This window comes from Siniperca chuatsi, linkage group LG11 (assembly GCF_020085105.1).
Source record: "Siniperca chuatsi isolate FFG_IHB_CAS linkage group LG11, ASM2008510v1, whole genome shotgun sequence".
Classification (NCBI taxonomy): domain Eukaryota; kingdom Metazoa; phylum Chordata; class Actinopteri; order Centrarchiformes; family Sinipercidae; genus Siniperca; species Siniperca chuatsi.
Window position 1 is genome coordinate 18464776 of NC_058052.1, and position 22177 is coordinate 18486952.

General features: G+C 39.7%; 1 protein-coding gene across 4 annotated transcripts in view; it reads left to right on the forward strand.

Annotated features, from left to right (window-relative positions):
• Positions 1-22177, forward strand: part of adam12b (ADAM metallopeptidase domain 12b) — an 82819-nt gene that overhangs the window by 55391 nt on the left and 5251 nt on the right. For 3 of the 4 annotated variants that reach the window (XR_006379933.1, XM_044214776.1, XM_044214779.1), the window contains 10 exons: positions 2789-2966; positions 6188-6277; positions 8275-8470; positions 8579-8687; positions 9154-9352; positions 12513-12590; positions 14534-14642; positions 15012-15198; positions 16644-16752; positions 18783-19034. Coding sequence is in view for 3 of the 4 variants with exons in the window: in XM_044214776.1 (XP_044070711.1) it covers positions 2789-2966; positions 6188-6277; positions 8275-8470; positions 8579-8687; positions 9154-9352; positions 12513-12590; positions 14534-14642; positions 15012-15198; positions 16644-16752; positions 18783-19034 (1507 nt within the window). In the remaining variant the exon portion in view is untranslated. The remainder of the gene's footprint in view (positions 1-2788; positions 2967-6187; positions 6278-8274; positions 8471-8578; positions 8688-9153; positions 9353-12512; positions 12591-14533; positions 14643-15011; positions 15199-16643; positions 16753-18782; positions 19035-22177) is intronic. The other variant, XM_044214777.1, reaches the window with a different exon arrangement.

Below are 22177 nucleotides of genomic sequence, written 5' to 3' on the forward strand. Positions count from 1 at the left end.
AGCCAAATGCCCCTTAGGCAAAGGCAAAGCGCACCTCCCCAAACCCCACTGCCCCACACACACACACACCTCTGTCCAACACCAGGCTCCACAAACATATTCTGTGTAATGTTGAATTTTCACAAATCTGCCCTGTCAAGCCACAAGCTTTGCAGACAGTCTCCACGCCCCGTTGCATTTGAAGACCCCAGTCAGTCTATTGCTGCATAAGTACGTGTATGACATGTCTCTGTCTGAAGTCAAGCTTTTCAAGCATCCGATGCCAGCTGCCTCTCTCTGTGCCATGTGTGCCAATCCTCTCTGCTAGCCATTGCTCCCTGCCACCCCACATCCACCATGTTCTCTTTCTGAAGCTAGACTTTGTCCCGCTATGAACTGTGAGAAACTCATTTCACACCCCGAAACCTGCTTTTTTGTTTCAGCCCTTTTGTGAGGCTGTTCTTGTTTGTTAGCTGGCATGAAGCATGAGGTCAAGGCTTGGTTATGTTACTATCATACACTGTGCTGTAGTACTGCATGTCCTGTGGCTTGTGTTTCATGTTTAGAGCGGTCGAAGCAGAACATAGAGATTAAGCACAGGGGCGGGTTTAGAAATGTTTGAATATTTATAACTCCAAATAGCCTCCAGCCATAGACAGATTATTAGACATCGGACCCCTGGACACAGACACATGCATCACATTGTGGTAATTTTGTTTCTCTTTGTGGTTGTTTTGCATCACATTGTGGTCATTTTCCCTCTCTTTGTGGTCATTTTGCATCTCATTGTTGTTGTTTTTTGCACCTTTATTTGTCATTTAATTTTGCGTCTCATTTTGCACTTACTTATGGCGTTTTAAGCCTCTTTGTGGCTGTTTTGGGGCCTGTGCCACCCCTGACCACCCTTCTGGCCCCGCCCCTGGTAAAGCAGCAAGATTTCTGCCATTTTTCTGTCTGGTCCATGATATCATTCCTTCCTTTTTCTCTCCATAGATAGTGTTCAATATCTTTGTCCACACCTCAGTGTCTTATGATCTGTTTCTGTCCTCACTCTGTATAATTCTTTTTTTTTAACTACCTACATACATATTATTTTTGTTTTTCACTCTTCATTACTATTTAATATCTATATGCTGCCACTTGGCTCCATACAGAATCACAGTTTTTCTTATCATTCATATGCCGATGATACACAATTATATATTTCACTTTCACACGGTAATCTCAACCCCATAAATGACCTTGTCAACTGTATCAGTGACACTGGATGACCAAAAACTTTCTGCAGTTAAACAAAGACAAGACTGAGATCCTTGTGGTAGGCGCTAGAGGTCAGAGACAGGAGATCCACTCAAAACTGATCTTGCTGTCTCTGAAAACCAGTGAGCAGGTTAGAAATTTAGGTGTTATCTTGGATTCAGAACTAAACTTCACAAGCCACATTACAAGTATAACTAGAACAGCATTTTACCACCTAAAAATATTTCCAAAGTTAAATCCATCTTGTCTCAGTCAGATGCTGAAAAACTGGTTCATGCATTTACTGTATCTCCTCCAGGCTAGACTACTGTAATGCCCTTCTTACTGGACTCCCCATAAAGACTGTGAGACGGCTCCAGCTCATTCAAAATGCTGCAGCCAGAGTACTCACTAGAACAAGAAAAACTGAACATATTACTCCTATACTTAGATCCCTTCACTGGCTTCCAATAAAATACAGAATTGATTTCAAAATATTGCTCATTGTTTACAAATCACTTAATGGTCTAGCTCCTAAATACATCTCTGATCTGCTCACTGCTTCCAAACCCTCCAGAACCCTCAGATCATCAGATACTGGTCTCCTAACTGTACCCATGATCAGTAGTAAATCTGGTGAAGGTGCATTCAATTATAATGGGCCCACTCTTTTTGGGGGGTATATGTGGGTGGGTGGGCAGGAGATGAATTTATGAATTTATTTTTCTTTTAATGTGTATTTAAATATGTATTCATGTCTTATTTTATTTTGTTCATATTTGCTGTGTGTGAAGCACATTAAGCTTACATTGTATGAAATGTACTATATAAATAAATTTGACTTGACTTCATCTCTCTCTCCCTATTTATTTCTGGTTCTTGGTTTTTAGACTCACAAAAGCTCACTCTAGCTTCACAGCTGTTATTGGCATATCAGATAGTTTCATCTTAGTTAGTAGTTAACATTTTCTCGTTTTCAATACGAAATCCAATTTCTTCCCTCACTAAATTAGACATTAGTCAGCCCTTCAGGTAAGCAATACCAGGGAGTGAAATTAGTGCGGTAGAAATTACGTGGTTTGGGCTTGCTATTTTATCAAGGTTTCACGTACACACATGTGCTCACACACACCACATCCAACATAGCCCTCATACTATTCCCTCCAGTCAGTTGCTTAAATTGTCTCAGTCTGGCCAGGATATGCCTCTTGAAAATGTAGCTGCCAGAGAAAATGTTTCTCTGGACATTTGATGGCCCGTTTATGTATTGAATAGGATTGAAAATCTCTTGAACTGGAGCTCATACAATGTCAGTAGACCATTAAATTTATGTGAAAAGACCTCTTGAATGAGCAGATTGAACAAAGGTTCCTTTGAAAGCTCTGTCTGTGTTCTGGTTCGGCAGAATGATTGAGTCCACTTTTTTCAAGATCATTTTGGTTTCTGAACAGTAAAATCACACATAAAGCAGGATTTTTTTCTGTTTCTCTGGCAAATTTTTACAATTTTTAATATCATGTCTCTTCATTCCTTCATTTTAGTCAACCTTGTTCTTCCATTCTTGTTGAAGGTATCCATTCCCAACAGTGTTCAGTACATGCAGTAAGAAGGACCTTGCTGCCAGTCTGGAGAAAGGCGTGGGCATGTGTTTGTACAACATGCCCGAGGTCAAGGTGCTCTATGGTGGCCAGAAGTGTGGCAATGGCTACGTGGAGGAGGGAGAAGAGTGTGATTGCGGGGAACCAGAGGTAAAGACCTTCATCCTCATTTGCTTCAGTGGAGTGGATCAGTCTCCAACACTGGTTGTACTAGGCAGCTCTGTATAACTATGTGAATGTGAAATAGTGCGTAAAAAAGAAAATGTTTTTGCAGGATAAACAAAAGTTAAAACCCAATCAGTTCAGAAAATCAATTTCAAGTATTTGGTGAATTTAGGATTCAGCGAAGTGTAGTTAATGTGATTCAGAAAAATTCCATGGGTGGTCCTTTCCCCAAAATGTTTAAAAAACAGGCCGCATTTTTTTCTCTTTTCTACTTACAGTAAACTGCCCCCTCAAATCAATATGTTAATACTCAAAAGTAAGGAAATACTCGGTAGAAATGAATAATGTGAAAAAAAGACAATGATAACTGTCCTGTAAGCAATCATCCAGAACCACTGAAAGTCTCAACAGCTCACTTAGACCCCCCAACAAACCACAACAAACTTCAAGTTGAACATTCTCTTGACATTGACGTTGTTATTGTGGCTTCTAAAGCTTCTAAACCTGCTGTGCAAAAAAAGCCTAAGAGCTCAGCAAACCACTCGAGGCCTCCAGTATAAGTGTTTTATTTACATCACACCTTCTCTCCCACATGTGCTGAACAGTGCTCTGACAGGCTGCCATGGTGATGTCATATCCTTGTTGAAGGCCCATTAATCAAACCAATGTCCAACTGTGTGACAAAGGAAACAAACAAAAATGTAATCCGGTCGAGGCTGAAATAAGCTTTCTTTGGCTGTGCCACCCAAACAATTGGGCACGCTCTGATGCATGTATCTGCCCACACACAACACAGGGCGGCTGGGGAAGCAAAGTGAGAATCACATGTGGGAAGCAAGTATCACTCAGTTGCAGCCAGGGCAGCTGTGTGTCCCATAAAGCCTAAAACCAAAAGAGATTTGATGATGAAAGTATCACTCAAAATCCCTCAATGTTGACCATTGTCATTATAATTATTATTATTATTATTATTATTATATTATGTTGTGAAAATACTGAAAAATTCCCCTCACAATTCTTCAAATTGCTTGTTTGTCCAACCAACATCTAAAACCCATAAATGTTAAATTTATAATGATATAAAACAGAAAAAAGCAGCAAATTCTCTAATTTGAGAAACTGGAACCACTGAATATTTGGCATTTTTGCTTGAACAACGATGACTCAAACAATTAATCAATTATGAAAATTGTTGCTGATCATTATTATATATTATATATGACTCAAATGACTAATGACTTTTGCTCTACATCTGACACATATTTATGTTGTCCCATTTAATTATCTGCTTCTCAAATCCGAATCCTTTCGAATCTCTTATCAAATATAATTAAGTTTAGCTTTTTTGCAGGTAAGTAAAGTTATAAATAACTAAAACTCAAAGATTAAGATCAGTATTTACCTTTTGTTGGCTGAGAAGGCAGAAAAACTCTAGATTTTAGTGGCAGCCTAATTAATAATCACAACCCGTAGCTAAAATTAGATCAGCAAAAGATATGAACTCGATTAAATATGTATCTGATGTAACAGTTGTAGCCTACTGAATTTTACACCTTATTTTTCACAAGCTATATACTTACAGTACTGGAGGCCCTGATGCAGAGTTATTAAGTTGATAAGCTCAAAATATTGATATGATAAGCATAAAAGTTTAACTAAGAGATTTTCTTTCTCTAGAGAAGAGTGCTCACTCTGTTGGTCTTGCTGAACTACTAAAACACTCCACTCGCAGTCATAGAGAGGTGTTACAGAGTGATGTTTCTCTTCCCTCACAAATTATCTTTGACGAGTAAAGACACTGGCTTGCTGTGAGCACATAAAGCAGACAAGTTTCTTTTAAGCCATTATAATTAATGTTAATTGCTACAGCTGATAAGATCTTCCACCAGTGATGTTTGTCATTTTAACTGGTGAAAGGGACGGTCAGCGCCAGCTAAAATGAGCCTGCTAACATTATCTGAATGAACAAGGAGAGAGAAAAGGTTTGATAAGAGATTCGTCAGCGTCAGAGCTTAACCAATCCGGGTATTTTGCCAACCGGGAACCAGATCCAAAATGGAACCGGAGTCCATCCTTAATCCTGATTAACTGGAGCATTGTTTCTGGAAAAATACTTGCCTTGCTAACTCAACACTGTGTTTGATTATTTAGTTTGGTGGTGTTATGACTATCTACTACATGATTTAGAGTCAACTGTAGGTAGTATTTTAGTGGAGTCATTGTGTTTGACCACCAAGGAACCAACTGTATAATTTACATTTGCCAACTCCATCTCTGCCAGCTTGCCCCTCCATAACCTCCATGATGTCCCCACACAGGGCCTGCTTGTTTTATCTGCCGACCCACTTAGACCGGGAGATGAAAGCAACCTTTCCTCCCCTCTCTAAACAATAGAGTTACGTCAGGGCCAAGGGATAACCAGCCAGACTCATAAAACCACACAACTGAAAATTAGACGTCCAACAATCCAGCTGCCTCCAGTTCCCAGCCTTCAACACATCTTGTCATTACCTTGGAGCCCCACAAGCGAAACAGCCACGTTGAGAGAAGATAAATGATAGTGGGAGTTGTTTTCTGCACGACACTACTTGGAAAACAAAGCTGATGTGTTTTGGCATCCAATAAAAGAAACATCGCAACACCTCCCTGAAGTCTTTTACAGCATTACTCCGCTTTCAACTTCTCCTTACATATCCTCTTGTCGTTCTGCCAGCAGCCGGCTGATCTTGTCATTTTGGTGAAGTGGCTACAATTTTCTCCTCAGTGGCTACAATCTTCTCCTCCTTAAGGGCTTTCAAATCCCTCTCCTGCTCCTGTTCATGATACCCTAATAGTCAACTCTGCCACATCTTTCCACTATCTACATCAAATCAGAGTTGAAGATCTTAACATACACCCTCCCAACTGCTACACCTGATTTCTATCTTTACTCCTCTGCTTCACAGATCCCACTTTAAAGACACTCATCTTTACACAAGTCCATAGGTCTCTAGAATTCCCAAATCCAGAACATATGAGCTTCAGTTAATATGTCTCCACTCAAAGGTCTCCAGGTCAGGCTAAGTAAGGTGGGAAACCCCCGACAGGAAGTGAGCTCCCCTGACCTGGAAGTCTTGATCTGACAGGGACCGACTGACCGAAGAACTCCAGAGCAGTGATCAGGTCCACATGTTGTTAACTTTTTTGTTTTCTTTCCCTTATCCCAGGAATGTATGAACCCATGCTGCAACGCCACCACATGCACTCTTAAGGGGGATGCCGTTTGCGCCCACGGACAGTGCTGTGAAGACTGCAGGGTAAGGCTGTTCATGCAGGCCTGGGTCTGACTCATGCATTCTCCTTCCACTTTGGACCTCCTTTTTCCCAATTTAAATGCCCATTCTGCCATTCTAATAGCTGAAAAAGTTCTGAAATTGTATTTTCTCTGCTCCTCTGAACATTGCACAAAGCTTTACTCTGCAAAGATGGACATTTTTCATTTCCAAACTCAAGTGCAAGACCTACATAGTTTTTAAACTCTGTTAATTCTCTGTGGCACGTTATTAAGAGACTCATAATAGTGTGCCCTCACAGTATATAATTTAATATCTCAAGTCAGTTCATTCCAACGTTGTATATTTTACCTCAATACGCAGGTATCAATTGAGTTCAAGTTCTTAAGTTGGATTGCATAAAGTTCACTTCCACCTAGTTATTAGTGGTTTTTACTTTGTCATGGAAATCCTTTTCCTAAGTATCTCAGCTGTGTGTCCTCTCTTTGAAAAGGAACGTTTGTTGAAGATGACTAAACGAATAAGTCTGCTCATTGTGTCTTTAAATGTGTTTCTGCACAGACCTCCATTTTATGGCAAATGAGTCCTTCCCTGTGCTTTATACAAAAGCATGTTTGACCTCATGGCATGAGACATCTGTATTGTACAATGTTCTACATAAGCTAGAGCCTCGTGTTGTAGGTGTTTTTGCTGTATATGTGTGTATAGCTCATTTTGGACATGAAGATGAGCTGGAAATGTAACATTTTATTCTCATATTTGAGCCCCCCAGTCACTTTTCAGTTAGTCACAACAGCAGTCTTACTGGGTCAAATGTAGTTCCAACATGACTCAAGTTTGAATTAACATAAAGGCCAGACCAGCACAAGGTTAAGTATGCGGAGCAATACTGTACTAAATGTGTGTCTTCTTCTTAAGAACACTATAATTTGTTATGCACAAAGAAAAGAAAATAATCACTAAATACTGTACATGAGTTAACTTTACATGAGACTGTGTACATGAGTCTGTTTTCATGTTTTTTTCTTCCACCTTTGTTGTGAGGCAAGAGGAGAATCACAGTCATCACAATAAACTACTATGAATATCCAGCAAAAGACTTAACATAAAGGATGTGAGCAAATATAAATTAAATTAGAATCAACCTAAAATCATATCTAAAGTCTAAAATATATTTTAATTGCTTATTATTAGGATATCCACTAGTGAGAAGCAGGGGTTATCATCCTTCATGCTAATAGTGGTCATTAAGCCTTGCAACTGCAAAATCTATTTTAAAATCCAGCACTGATGCAGACTGTAGACAAATGAGAACACTTTTCTTCCTTGATATAATTTTTACCAAGCTAGCAGCATAGCTCTATGGATGGCAATGTCAGACTGGTGGTCCAGACTGAAATATCTCAACAACTATTTAATGGATTGCCATGAAATTCTATTCTGACATTTATGGTCCCCAGAGGATGAATCCAAATGACTTTGGTGATCCCCTGACTTTTCATCTAGCACCATCATGAGGTTGAAATTTGTGGTCTTTAGTGAAATGTCTCAACAACTATTGGATGGATTGCCATGAAATTTAGTATAGATATTCACATTCCCCTCAAGATTAATTGTAATCACTTTGGTGATCTTCTAAATTTTCATCTAGTCAGTCTTTTCATCAAAATTATAATTTGTCCAATGGTTCATGACCAAAATCTCATTAGCCTCAGCTGTACTTTTGTGTTTAGTGCTAATTAACAAATGTTATCATGCTAACATGCTAAATTCAGATGGTGACCATGATGAACATTATACCTGCTTAGCATCAGCATGTTAGCATTATTATTGTGAGCATGTTAGCATACGGCTGTTAGTATTTAGGTCAAAGCACTGCCGTGCCGACAAGCATTGGTGCTCTATTTGTAACAGTCTTGTCATGTTTGAATAAAGACATAACAGAACATGTACAAAGCCCAAAAGCCATGACAGATTGTGAAGATGTGTGAAAGGGCTTACTGTACTGTATGTGTATACAGCTGAAACTGGCTGGCACCTTGTGTCGCGAGTCCAGTAACTCCTGTGACCTGCCAGAATTCTGTACTGGTGCCAACCCTCACTGCCCAGCCAACGTTTATCTGCATGATGGGCACGCCTGCCACAGCGTTGAAGGCTACTGCTACAACGGCATCTGCCAGACTCATGAGCAACAATGCATCACCCTGTGGGGAGCAGGTAAATCAATGGCTACTAATACGTTGGACTGTGCACATAATCTTTACTTTTATAAGGGAATCCTTCACTTCATATTGGTGATTATATTCTGTTTGTCTTTGTGTGCAGGAGCCAAGCCTGCCCCTGGGATATGCTTTGAGCGAGTCAACTCTGCAGGGGATCCTTATGGGAATTGTGGAAAGGACTCCAAAGGCTCCTTTGCCAAATGTGATGCGAGGTAAGACTCTGCAGCTGCACCGATGCGGTAGAGGTAGAGGTACAGAGACATTACTGTGCAAAACACAACTGATTAGCTTAAGTGGTGTCATTAGCAATCATCATTACGTTGTGGAATCTGATATGTGATCTTCAAACAAAAGTTTACATTGGTGAAAAATGTAATTTGAGAAAGATAGCAGCTAATTACGGTCTAAGAAAGTATTCATGAATCATTTCATGCTATTCTTGTCAGCTAATTGTTCTAAAGATCTTCTCCCTTTGGGTGAATTCTGTAATCAAGCTCTTTGTTAATTGATGTAATTGCTTTAATGGCCGGAGGATTGAAGCACTGCAGCTCTCTTCATCAGTCTTTCATCTTTCTCTACAGTTACATATCTTTGTCTGTGATTGACAGGCCTTTTAGGCTCTTTTAATTAAGTGTTTTACTATGTGTTTTTCAATGTTTGTGTGTGTGTTGTATGCAGGGATGCAAAGTGTGGTAAAATTCAGTGCCAGGGAGGAGCAAACCGGCCTGTGATCGGAACAAATGCGGTTTCCATTGAAACCAACATCCCACTGCAAGAAGGAGGGCGTATTCTGTGTCGAGGAACACATGTTTACTTGGGTGATGACATGCCTGATCCTGGACTGGTTCTGGCTGGTACAAAGTGTGGAGACGGCATGGTAAGTGATCAGTTTATTATTTAATGGTAAAGAGACAGAGCGCAAGGTCATATGTAATTCTCACCTAGCACAGACAATGCTCAATACTCAATATTATGATTCAACATTAGGTCTCATCAATGCACAGGTGGAGTGTTTATAAATTAATACTACATCACATGTGACCAAGTATTACATAGACCAAAAATGTAGAATCCTCTGTCATCCTGTGGTTATCCCTGCTATTTTCTGATTGTTCACAATGTTAATGTACATGTTCCCTCTATAGCTTGTAGTAGCTGTTAGCTTGTTTATTATTGCCCACAGGATGCAGCTGTATTATATGTCCTCCAGAGACCCCAAAGGACTGATGAGCCTACTGTAGTATTCCTTGGGGTGCTGAGCAAATAGTACTGCAGTACAGAGCCGAGACAGAGAAGTAGCCCTTCCTAAAGAAAAGGGCTGTTAAAGTTAACTCCTGAGTGAATCCAGTAATCCATATGTACACATTATGCTTAGGGTATGCTTAGGGCAGGACAAGACCCTTATGGCAACCAGTTATTTTATTTGGTGTGCCTCTCAACTTTTCTCCTTCTGTGTGCTACCCCGAAAAACCTCTCTCACCACACCAGTGACATCAGGGTGTTTTTCTGCCAAGCAAGTAAAGACTTTGGAAGTTAGCTTCCAAAGTATCCACTGGTCTCTATACTATCCTTATGGTACCAGGTGAAATGTTGTTCAGGTGCATATACAGCAAGGCAGTTAGAGTCAATATTATGTGCCTAAGGAGTTTTCCATACACTGTCTTTATAGCTGTGTTGCGGAGTGAAAAGAAAGCCATCATAGAGAGGAGGGAGATGCAAGATAATGGCGCACATTTTCTCTCCTGGAAGGCATTTATAGTGTTGCACTCGGTTGTTCACATGATAAAGTGACAGAAATAGTTGCGTAACAAACGGGGGAAATAAAGCTTGAGAGAGAAGTTCAAACCCTGTATCCTTTCTCACTTCCGCACAGCTGGCCAATCATGGCTTGAATCTAGTGTGAATGTTGGATTGTCGGAAAGTTACAGAAATTGTCGGACTCAGCCCCTCCTAATCCGACATTGGAAAGGTGTCGTGCGAGGGGGTTTCCGAAGCTATTCAACCATCTGACAAGCAGTTCTGAAGAAGCATACTGGCAGCTGTAGAGTATGGAACCAAACAACGGGGTCTCACCATCCTACAAATCCCCATAGGCTTTGTTCACCTCAAGGGACTTGCCCTTAGTGCTAAAAGGCCTTTGAGCTTTGTGTGCAAAATGGCCGTGTGCCAGGTTAGCTTGTCTCCTGGCTGTTGTCTCTGCAAAATGTGAGTTAGTTCCGCACATTATCTGGAAATTTTGATGACCTGATGGTGGGTCTTTGTCATGGCCCTTTGTTCTTCTCAAAAAGGATTTCATTTTCCATGCCAATCAGGGCATTAAGTAGCACATGGCCCACACAACAGTGGCAATTTGAGGGAGATGAGAGCTCAAAACTGGTTTGCTTAATGCAGGCCTTATTTTCTACATAAAAGCAGCAGCTGGCTTTTTCCAGTCTGATGTTTTTGTTTGTTCTGGAGGACACACAGAATATTATTAGAAAATTACTTTTTGTGTCTTCACCTTATGAATTGTATTAAAGGGATATGTCACTGCTGGATAGATGGTATTTTCATAAAACTGGTCTGTCTATGCAGTAGAAAGATGCAAATAATTTTGAAACTAGTGCTACATGACCATAGAAAACAGAGAAAATGGGCTCTGGTATTCCCTTTTGCTCAAAAGGTAGAAAACCTACACCAACCAGAATGCTCTGGGCCCCTTACCTTTCAAGGCCTATTCCCAAACTTCCCCAACTCCTACAAACAGCCGGTCAGAGCTACTAACATTAGGCTAAACTCTGATAGCACCGCCAGGTAACAACCTGGCAGTTTATGTGCTAAGCCTCATAAAAAAACGCATATTGTATGTTTTCACACTGTAACGTTGCCATGCTAGTAACAAAACACTGTTGCTATTACTCTATGTTTAGATGTCCGTTTCGTCCAGCTAGCTGTGGTTGTTTTTTCCAGTTTGTTTATGGGATCCTGAAGCATGTCTCAAGCACTCCCCTGTCCATATGTGGCCCAAAGCTTTGTTCTAACACACAACGACTCCCCTTCTGTTTCCATTGGTGAACATTTACAGCAGCGGCACCACCAGTTGTCCCTGTTATGGGGCAGCTCTGCACTGCTATCCTCACCAGCTGGCAGTGCTTGACTCTCGGCTGTGGTGGCCTCTTCCTCCTCCATACGCCGTAATTCCTCCGCACTGTATTCTGGCTCATATAAGTAGCCCCGACTCTCTGATTCCAGCATTACATAATTAAAATCGTTTTCTTCCATATCTACAGGGACATTGCCTCCTGCCGGTGGTCGTTCTAGCCAGTTCATTTTAGACAGGATGTTTTGATTTTGGAGCAGTGGGGAGCCTCCCCTCTCTCGATCCAACTGTCGATGGAGGCGGGCATATAAAAAATGCGCAAGTACAATCTGTAGTTCGAACAACAGCCCTGGAGCTGGCAAATTTCCATCATCCGGCGGATTTTTGCCGGCAAATGAACGGGGAACTCTGGGTGCAGGCAACATGAAGGGAAGTTAACCGTTGTTCATTTGCTTATGCTACCCACATTGTAATAATACAAAACTGGTTGAAAATTGGCAAAGTTCGCCTTTAACGGTTGTGATATGTGCAGCTACTTAAGTGTCGTTCTGCACTTTTGCCTGAAAGAGAAACTGTTCAATTTACTATACATGTCCACCAAACATCACTTCAGTAGTTGATAAAATTTATCAACTTAAAAACTGCATGTAGCATTTACAGTTGTATTCAATTTCCATGTTAATTCCCCATAAATGTATGTGTTTTACAATTGAAATTGTTAATTAGTTTATACACAGGCAAATTGCAACTGTACTCTCGTTATGAACATGAAGCAGGCATCAATCATGCACCTGCTGCTTTATGGTGCAGGCACTAAACCTGTGCACATACAAGACAGATATTATCAAATTGTGCCATATGAACTGTGCACACTTCTTCTTAGTTTTTGTATTTATCCTCATTGGCTCTCCAATTCTGTACTTCTTAAAAATGCTTAATGATGCTTTTCCTTTTATAGGTGTGCCTGAATCGGCAATGCCAGAATGTCAGTGTCTTTGGTGTGCATGAGTGCTCTGGGAAATGCAATGGACGTGGGGTGAGTGCAAAGTATCTACCACCTCAATATTTAGTTTTAAATTATGCACTGTAGCCTGCAAAACAGTGAAACAGTCCTGTGAGGACTATTTATCCATTTTTGACCAACTTAACAAAATTAAGACCATCTTACTGCCCTATAATTGCACACAATAGCAGAACAACATTGTATTTACAGTATAGCCTGTGAGTTATGGCAGCTGCTCCTATTCTGTATGATCAATCTTCATTGTCCTGAGGATAAATCAATCCCATATATCAGCATCATTTATGGTCTACTTATAGTGTTATCCATCATCTTCTGACTATACAGTGAGAGAAGATACAGTGCAGCACTGCAGGAAGAAACCAAAATAGTCATTCTGTTGCAGTTTAAAAGTCTTCCTGCCAAGGAATGATCTTTCTCTCTTAGCATTTCTCATCAATAATTCAACAGGGGGTGCATTTATGTTTTATTTACTTTGTTGATCAGTTTTTAGAACAAAACACCCACCAGGTGCTAAATTAGCTTACAGTAACCTCTGATCTTCACCGCCCATTATGGCAATTTATGGTGCAGAGATATACAATGAGAAATCAAAGCTGTAATCCTAAAATTGTATATTAAACCTTAAACTCTTATATCTTGTAACCGACTATAGACCCCTAAACCAAATTTCTCCGTCAATAAAAAATAACTTGTTATTATTGTTAAAATTGTTATGCTCAACAACAAATAAAACATTGTAGCTGCCTGATCGGCTTACTGCAATAAATATAATTACATAAAAATACTTTGCAAGAGAATTGAAGTATAGAGAAACTGTTTTCCTTAAGAGTGTGGACTTGAGCTGCATCTTCCCTCCTGCGGAAATATCTGCCAAATCAATTTGTCTGCCATTTTCTCAAACACCGCACACAGTACGAGACCTGACTAGAAAAGTAGTAATTCTGAATTTACTGTAGGAATTTAAAGAATATTGTCTATATTATATTATTATTATTATAATATAATAATATATTATATATATTATTATAAACCCATATCAATTAGACATCTTCAAGAAATAAATAGATCAAAATATGAAGTGTGATCTTTTCTTTTATCAGATATATTGATATTTGAAGAGCCAGATCATTATGTGTGCATGTAATATAACACTGAGTGACTGATTGCAATTCCATCTTATTACTATTTCAAATATATGACATATCCTTAGACATAGTACAATTATTTATTACTTTTACAAAAGAGCATACATGGGATATAATCTGTCTCTATAATTTTTTTGTATGCATTTCATCCTGATTATTAATTCTACAGAGAGACCGATACTGTTACCCTCTCTTTGTGACAAAATTAGAAGATTGTATTTGCTTTGGTGTTATAACATTTCCCTTGACACACACAAAACTCCATCAAAATCATACCTCCCTCTGAGCCCCCAAGTGCCTCTAAACCCCATCACCCGATGCAAAGGAGTGTCCATGGCCTGGGAGGCAGGGAAGGCACTTGACTGTACGTCTGTGCTAAATGTAAATCCCCCACAGCTGCACAACTCCCTCTGCACCTCCCTCGCTCCTCCATCCTCCCTCTAACTGACACCTGGACTGATTTACCTCACCAGGGAATCCTCCTGGATCAGACTTATGCAGTGGAAACCCAAGGTTTTACGGGATGGACTCTCCCATGCACATGTTTTATCTGTTATGACTCTTAGTGCACAAACTTGCACAGCCAGTGTCCTCTTATCTTGAAAGTCACTAACTAAATGAGAGCGGCTTATTTATAAATAAACTAATTCAATTGTCATCTTGTTATCTGGGGATAGACCCTTTGTAGAGGGCAAAACATCATTTATATCTGGAGTTTAGTGGGTAGAAATACAAATACCTTTTGATACTATTTGATGTAGGAGAAAAGAAATGTCAATGTAGCTTGTAAATATAAAGCCTTTTTTGCAGGTGTGCAACAATAAGAAGAACTGCCATTGTGAAGCACACTGGGCCCCTCCGTTCTGTGAGAAAGCAGGCTTCGGTGGGAGCATTGACAGCGGGCCAATGAGACTGGCAGGTAGTGTAGACAATTTAATTTCTATCCTCTCTCATCTAGATAGAGAGACAACAGTGCTAACTAAGACATAAACTGCAACACAAAGCTGCACCAGCTGCACCTTGTACATCTCTTTTAGTAGAGTCAGTACTGAATTGATTGAATGTGGATTTGGACTGTGTAACTTTCCTAGAACAACACAACTTCCCTTTCACCCAGCAATACATTACACAGCACAGCCTGTAGTTTTAAAAGAGAAAGAAAATGATTTTTTTTCCCCTTAGAGTAAAGAACAGAAATGAGCAGAGAAATGTAAATAAACTGTGCTGCTGACCGTGGCCTAGCTGTAACGGTCTTTGCGTTATGTCCTGTCATTGTTCTGTGCTGTAGATGTGCGTGTGTGTGTATTAATGTGTGTGTTGTCATATATGGCATCAGCCGACAGTGTGGTCATTACTGTGGCAATCCTGGTTACCCTGGTCAGCCTTCTGGTAACCACCGTGATCATCTTTCTGAAGAGGAAGACTCTGCTGCGCCTCCTCTTCACCAATAAGAAGAGCACCTTGGAGAAACTCAGGTGACGTGTCTCTCCACAAAACAAAACAAAGAGCCAGTGAGGTTTGATTATGGCTCAGTGACATGTTGTGAGGCTGGTGAAACCTTTGTACTGTAAGTAACAACTTACAGTTTGGCTCCAACCACTTATTTTCTGCTGATACAAAACTTGTTAACTAGTTTGAGTGCAATGATTTCTCAGCAGCCAAATGTGCTGCTTGTCTTAAGAAACAATTTATGATCCAAAGGTAAATAAAAGCGTCACCCTAGCATCAAAATAAAAAAGACTGGCGACACTTCATTTTACGGCTCCATCATTTCCTAATATTCTCCTAATAATTTGCAAGAAGTTTCCTGGAAAGAATGTAATTTGGTTGTAATTACAGGGAAAATAGAGATTGTCTTCAATTGGTACACTTTCAGTTCATTCATTTCAAATGAATTGCTAGTGTAACTATAGAGTCTTTTAATCGGTGCACAGCAGGTCGTGCAAACGTGAAATAATATGTTGTGATACGTGTCAAGCAAGGTGGCAGGAGAAACAAGGGATTTGGACCCAAATGTAGACATGTAGGCAGGGCAGGTGCAATTCAAAGATTTAAATGGAGAATAACAAGGCTTACAAGGATTACCAGGCAGGCAGTGGTCAGAACAGGGAAGCAGTCCAAATGATGCAAACAAGTCCAACAGGAAGCAGGCAAAATCCAAAGAAACAGGCAAGGTCCAAGAGAACAAAGTATAGTAAAGTAAAGTCCACACAACACTAGGATACTGACTGGAACGCTTGACACATGGGTTCAACGACAATCTGACAAAGAGACAAGAGAAGCACACAGACTAGCTGAGAAACACACAAAAAATTATTTTTCTTCAGTAAAACTTGATTATACACCACATATATACCAGAAATGTACTCTAAATATAACATATACATATATAGTATATGGTCAAACAAACTATAGTTTGGGTCTTTAAAGTCCCAAAAAACTTGGTATTTAAGTATTAATTATTCATGACTAAATAAGCAAGGATCAAAGTTAAAGTTCGGGGGGAAAAAAACATCTTTAGATAACATTTATGAAGAGTTTAATGCTAATAAAACTCAAAAGCTAATCAGCTTCATCGGGACTGTGTGGGTACGGTTTGATCACATTTGACTGACAACAAACTGGTAACATAAACAAGCAATCTACCAACGGTCATCACAATTTGACTCAGATGTTGCAAAACTATGATTTTTTTCTGAAGCTGTTAAATTCTTGTTTATGTGCGTAATCTTTCTTAACATAGGGGGGAAACAGGCCTGTATTTCCAATCATGATCAGCTGAGAAACACAAAAATGCTAATTTTTCAGCTACAGCTAAACATTGTGATTATGCCAGAAATTTAATCTAAATATACCTGAAATGTATATGGCCAATAAACACTACAGACTGGACCTTTAAGTACTTCTGGTGTGCTTATAGATCTGTGGAGGCCAGCAGGCCAACCAGCCCCATCAGGACTCAGTCCATGTACAGGCCCACACCACAACGCAAGCCTCCACCCAAACCCTCTGGAGCCAATATTTATAAGGTGAGTCACTCTCTACAATATGTCTGTTACTGCATCTATCAAACAGCATGCCGTATGTATATCGCTGCACACTGTATGTTCATATACACTCATATATTTACTGCATATGTGTGTGTGAGCTCATTTCTGTCACAGCCCATTTGATTTGATGTCTTTTGTAATCACACTCTATTAGAGGCTTCACTAACCTGCAGCCAAGCTTCGGTTTAGAGTTGTCATGCTTCCAGGCTTGTTGACAAAAAGAGATGATGGCAAGCTGGGTAATTGATTCAGCATCACTATATCTTTCTCGAAGAAATATTAATTATGGAGCTATTGTTATCAGGAGGCAGAGAAACTTTAATTTGGAGATTGCTCCATTTAAATGAGACTCAGGATGTTGTTATTTGAGCCCCTTATTATTTGTTTCTGATAAAACAATTTTTTTTTATGAGAAGGGAGCAGAGGTGATTGATTCAGGCAGAGGAGGAAAGTAGGTTTGGATTTGTTTGTTGGAAGTGATAAGCACAGAGAGATTATCTATCATTTGTATGTGTATGATAAACTAAAGGTACATGCATTTATATGCATGTGAGTGCATATGTGGATCTGATTTGTGTTTGCACTGGCCTGTATCTGCAGCAACTGTGTATAAAAGTTATATCTAATATCATAATTGAGTGTAGAAGTTCATCCAGTTTATGTTGAGTAGTATTCAGTCCACAGGAGTTACTATTTGAAACAGGCTGTCCGGTCTTAATATGGTCACTACTTCAGCCACTCGCTGATGTCCAGATGTCAGTCAGCTCTCTTTGAATACAACTGCATTGTGTGTATGTGTGTATGTGTGTGTGTGTGTGTGTGTGTGTGTGTGTGTGTGTGTGTGTGTGTGTGTGTGTGTGTGTTGTCCAGCAGCCAAATCCTTTTAGGTGTTATTGGTTTGTTCTGGAGCAGAGGGGTAACAGCTGGTCAGACTCTGGCTTTTACAATTTCAGAACGTCATATCTAATAATGTTGTTTTCCAGTTTTATGACTCTGACATCAGCTGTTACACTCTAATGAGACCTTTATGACTGAAGTGGAATTTTACTTTTTATGCCCGCACAACACCTTAATATGTCAGGTTAAAGCTTTTTAAAAATTACACAAGACTTGGGCTGCAACTAATGATTATTTTCATGATCAGCTAATGTGTTGATTATTTGTTTGATTAATCTAATAATCATTTAGTCTACAAGGTGTCAGAAAATAGTGAAAATTGCTCATCACAGTTCCCCAGATGCCTGTTGGACATCTTTAAATTTGAGGTCTTCAAGGGTCCAAAATTTGGAGCCTAATCCAAAACTTGTGGAAAACCTACCAGCACCGAACATGCATGAATACTTTTCTCCTGTGATGACGCAGCGCGTTATCAGAGCTGATAATGAGTCTGCGTGTCCACTTGTGTATATCGAGATACACATTGACAGTTACGTGACCCGCAGCAATACAGTGCGACCCTACCCAAGTACTTGAAATTGTTGCTTGTTTTGTCTGACCAAAAGTCTAAAACAAAACGATATTTAATTTCTAATCATATACAATTGAGAAAAGCAGAAATTCCTCACATTTGAGAAGCTGAAACCAGCAAATCTGTGACATTTAGGTTGATAAAAGACAAATAATTCATAATTAAAATAGTTGTCCACAAAATTAAAGTGTTTGTAAATAGTTGGATCTCATAGGCCTTTTTCACAGAGGACATTTTGACATGTCACAGTAGGAAAAGTACAGGTGTAAATAATAAAATAATAATAAAAACAATGGCTGAATTCCATTCAGCTGCTTTGGTTTCAGGGTCTTGCTGTTGTGCGTGCTGGTTCACTGTCACACTGTCATGGCTTACTGGGACACTTGAATAGAAGTTAATGTTATTAGTAACACCTGTACTTTTCCTGCTATGACAAGTCAAAATGTCTGCTGTGACAAAAGCCAGTGTACTAATGCCATAACAGGTTACCCATAACTATTATTACTGAATTATGAATAACTTCCTCTCATCCTCTTTTCAGCCATCTCTCCTGAGTGCGGAGCCTCTTCTCCCTCCACACAACTTCCACTCTCACAGCCTGCGTAGACTGCCCCTCTACCAGCCCCTGCACATCAGCCAGCCCATGCCGGCGTCTCTGAGTGTGGGCCAGCCCACCCTGCCTCCTCTCCCAGCCCACCACAGGGTCCTGCCTGCCGACACTTCCCTCTCACCACCTCGAGTGCCACCTTTTCTCAGTCTGCCACGCCAGCAGTCATCGTACAAAGTTGACCAGGTTTGTTTGCAAAAATGTTGATGAATGTTTTTCTGCGGTAATATGACTTGCTTAGATCTCCACTGCATTAAACTCAAGAATTCATAAATTTGCAGCTTTTACTTTGTCATAAAGTGTATTTGAAAATAGGGATTTATTTTTGTAGATCACAGCTTTAATGGACCATATATACAGCATAGCCCATTAAATTCAAGTTGTGTATATTTTTTAACATCATATTCGAGGCAACCGTCAGTTTTATTTCATTTTAATAAAGTATGAAAATAATGCTGCTGAGAACATTTAGTTACATTCTCATTGGATGAATCCTTGGTGGTGCATTTAAGGACACTGAGATTTGAGTCAGCTATGTTGCTGACAAAACAATCTCAATGTTCTGGAGCTTTCAGTCGTATCACATGATCTTCCTCAGCAGATGAAGTTTGCCCAGTAATAATGGAAATGTAGATTTTTCTGAGCACTTTAAGGACCTCTCTCGCCCATGTTGGCCTAAAAGTTGAGACTGAAAGTTCATTCTTGACCTTGGAAACAGTCGCTGACAAAAACAATCTCACCACAAGTTTTAAGCGAACATGGAAAAAATGTCACAGTTTCCTTGGACACACAGATGAACTGTTTCAAAATCAGTCCCTGCTCACACTGCATTACCACATGACAGTAACTTTAACAATAACTAAAGCAGAAGAAATGCTCACTGTGATGGATTACCTATGTCAAGCAAATTTAAAGTCTCATGATTTTCATACCGTACTGAAATTAACAGAAACCAATGGAATGGGATGGGAGGTAGGAAATCAATCTGAAAACTGAGGTACTCTTTAAAAATGTTCTGCAGTAATGTAAAATATATGCAAATTGTAGTTAATGGTCTAAAACTTGTACAGCCACCTGTATTATCATTTTTAAAGGTTGTAGCAAAGTGTTGGATTTCTGCACTGCGGTCGGCCTGCTTGCCCACGTATCAACAGCAAAATTCAATCCGTCTCCCTCCCCATGACCCAATTCCTGAGTAAGGCGCTGCTTTCTGCTGAGCCAGCAGTATTGGATGCAGTGGAGATAGTAAATCTATCTGTCCGCTGGATTTGGTGGTGGATCCAAATCCTGATACGTTCCTGTACCAGCACAGCAAGGAGAGTCGTGCTGGATGTCGGCACTCTGTGAGCCGCAGCAGGGTGCACGGGGAATTAACAGATGTGTGCTGCTTTAAAAAACAGGAGGACATTAGCTTTGTGGTATGACACTTTCTCTCTGTTGGATAAAGAACATCACATAATCCCAAATGTAAAGGCAGAGCATGAAGGACTTAGAGGGAAATCCACTTTTTATACCTCCAAGGTTAATCATTCAGGTGAGCAACAGCAGCAGTGGTGGAAACTAAGTAAGTACAATTTTGAGGTTGTTGTACTTTACTTGAGTATTTCCATTTTCTGCTACTTTATACTTCTACTCCACTACATTTTGGAGGCAAATATTGTAAGCTACTTTATACTCCACTACATTTATTTTAGAGCTATAATCACTAGTTACTTTTCAAATGAATGCTTTACATTAAAAAAACATATGATGAGCTTATCAAATACAATACTTTCTTAAAGTTTAAAACATTTTAGGCTCGTGAGCACTCACAAGAAAGCAGTTAGCAGTTCCACCAAAGAGACTTCTCTAAACTTCTCAGATGGTTTCATTTAAATAACTGCTTGAGGCCCAGAGGTAAAATTATTCAATATTTCACAAAAAGTCCCAAAATGTATTACTAGCTCCATCTCGACCAGCTTCAGCAGTAAAATGCTACTTACACATTGGTGAATCCATATTAACAATCTATTATGTAATAAATAATAATATGCCAGTCAAGGGCCATTTTGCTGCAGAACGAGTACTTTTACTTTTGACACTTGAAGTACATTTTGCTGATGATACTTTTGTACTTTTACTTAAGTAGGATTTTAAATGTAGGACTTTTACTTAATAGAGTATTACAATAATTATACATTATTTACATTACATTTTTATTACTGTATTGGTACTTTTACTTACATAAAGGATCTGAATACTTCTTCTACCACTGAGCAGCAGAAACAGCTGGCATCATGTCCAGCATTGCAGCATATCACCCTTGACTGATATGAACGCATGCCAAAAAAGATGCACTTTAGCTGAAAGGCCACTGTTTGCTTTATAAACAGGCTGCTCGCTGTCCTGCCAAAACAATGAAACCCTGCTACCTGCTAATATCTACTAGCTCATTTTGCTATAATGAAACAGATGGAGCGAGCAGAGACGGCACATGTACTGTTGGTCAGAAACAGAAGAGAGGATTCTGTTGAGATTTAATAAAAAGGCAGCAAGGACATACAGGACATCAATTCTTATTGTAATACTTGACACAGCCTCCCCTGCTGTCTGTGCCAATATGTCTCATTTTACAAAACGTTTTCGTAGGCTATCTTAGGCCTGCGTGCCAACTGCACCCCATTAATGTTGAGGTGTTTCCAGGGGAATAAAGCCTATCTTGCATTTACTACAATGAGGCAATGCATGAAATGAAAACAGTGTGGGCGCTGAGAATTTTAACAAACAGACCTGCTTGCTATTATCTTGTTCCGCTGAAGGAAAAATACATATCAGATACGTGCAGAGTCAAATAAATGTGAAGCAAATAAGCTCAAATCCTGTTCTACAAATACAGACTGCAACATCACCCTGTTGAGGAGTTAAAATCATGCCTTTCCAAAATGTCATCTTTTCAGGAACTTAGAAAAATAGCTTTGTTTTTGGCCCGACAAACACACATTTTTCAGTTCCTCCGGTGGGTTTTGAAAGGTGCATGTAAGCCCAAGGCTCATAGATCTTTCTCAAGCCACAGAGGACAGTGCAATCCTTCATTTTGAATTAAGACATGTGAACACCACAAAGACTCTAGTTACAGTGTGAGGTTTTCTGCCAAGAGCGGCATTAGAATGCACATGGGTCCTGGATTATTCTTGCATTTGAATGGATGCATCTGTCCATTTAAATCTTTGTTTTCTTCTGTACACTCCCTTGAAAAACAGCCTGCTTTTGTGTTTCTGGAGGAGTTATTCTTCACTTAAACTAAACTGTCCATAACTTACACATGTAGGAATGAATGTGTACTTAAAGGT